Source organism: Penaeus monodon, chromosome 30 (genome assembly GCF_015228065.2).
Source record: "Penaeus monodon isolate SGIC_2016 chromosome 30, NSTDA_Pmon_1, whole genome shotgun sequence".
Taxonomy (NCBI): Eukaryota; Metazoa; Arthropoda; class Malacostraca; order Decapoda; family Penaeidae; genus Penaeus; species Penaeus monodon.
This window is the reverse complement of record NC_051415.1, coordinates 11179458-11180297: the sequence shown is the minus strand read 5'-3', so window position 1 is coordinate 11180297 and position 840 is coordinate 11179458. Positions and strand designations below refer to the sequence as shown.

Below are 840 nucleotides of genomic sequence, written 5' to 3'. Positions count from 1 at the left end.
TCCCCCCATTGCACATACATCCCTACTCCTCTAAATGAGCTGCATCTCTGGAAGGATATAGCTGTAGTCTAAAGGTTTATGTAAGGCAAAGACAAGATACAATGCATGGCAGCAAAGGTTATAAAGATGGTAGTGGAACTTTTGTACTGTAGTGAGCCATTAAGCCTGACACCTCTTAGTGATGCTTTCTTCTAGTTTAAGCTGTATTTTTGCAAATTGAAGTGTTTTTTAGATGCAGGAAAGGATTTTTTCCTTCAGAATATACATTATTTTCCCTCAGTAGATGCACAAATTATTTTTTTGAAATGATATTTACCCTGCAGTAATTACTATAGATGACCTTTTGTATTTAGAAATGTATTCAAGAATATTTTTCAAAATTTTTGAAGTACCGTATCTAATGATGCTAAAATAATTAAAAAACAAAACAAAGAATCCGTGACTATAATATTGTTTGCTGTTATAATTTGTTTTTATTGCCAACCTATAATAACAGTTGCCCAATCCCTCCAACTTACTCTAAGCATATTGTTCTTTGCTGTATTTAGTTGTAATCTGATAAGTTCACACTATGACCCATTTAGTGGATATATATGAACCCCCATATCCCTCACCCTTGAGTAACCCCCCCGCCCCCCCCGGCATGCCCCCTACTAGCCCCGGAACATGGGTGTGGTTGGCCAGTGTGGGCAGCTTACTGTGTGGTGGGGCGGTGTGGTGGGACACTGCACCCCCCTCACTCATCCCTGCGCTCGCACCACCGCCACTACCACACCCACAATGGTAAGATGTTACTGCAGTGTGCATGCCTGCAACCATAGTGTGTCAATAGTGCAGGTC

At 41.0% G+C, this 840-nt stretch overlaps 1 protein-coding gene across 1 annotated transcript in view; it reads left to right on the top strand.

Annotated features, from left to right (window-relative positions):
• The window catches only part of LOC119592519 (adenylate cyclase type 1-like), a gene marked incomplete in the record, with an annotated part of 97990 nt that overhangs the window by 85695 nt on the left and 11455 nt on the right, over window positions 1-840 (top strand). Inside the window, 1 exon segment of the mRNA XM_037941372.1 lies at window positions 658-783. Coding sequence (XP_037797300.1) covers window positions 658-783 — 126 coding nt within the window.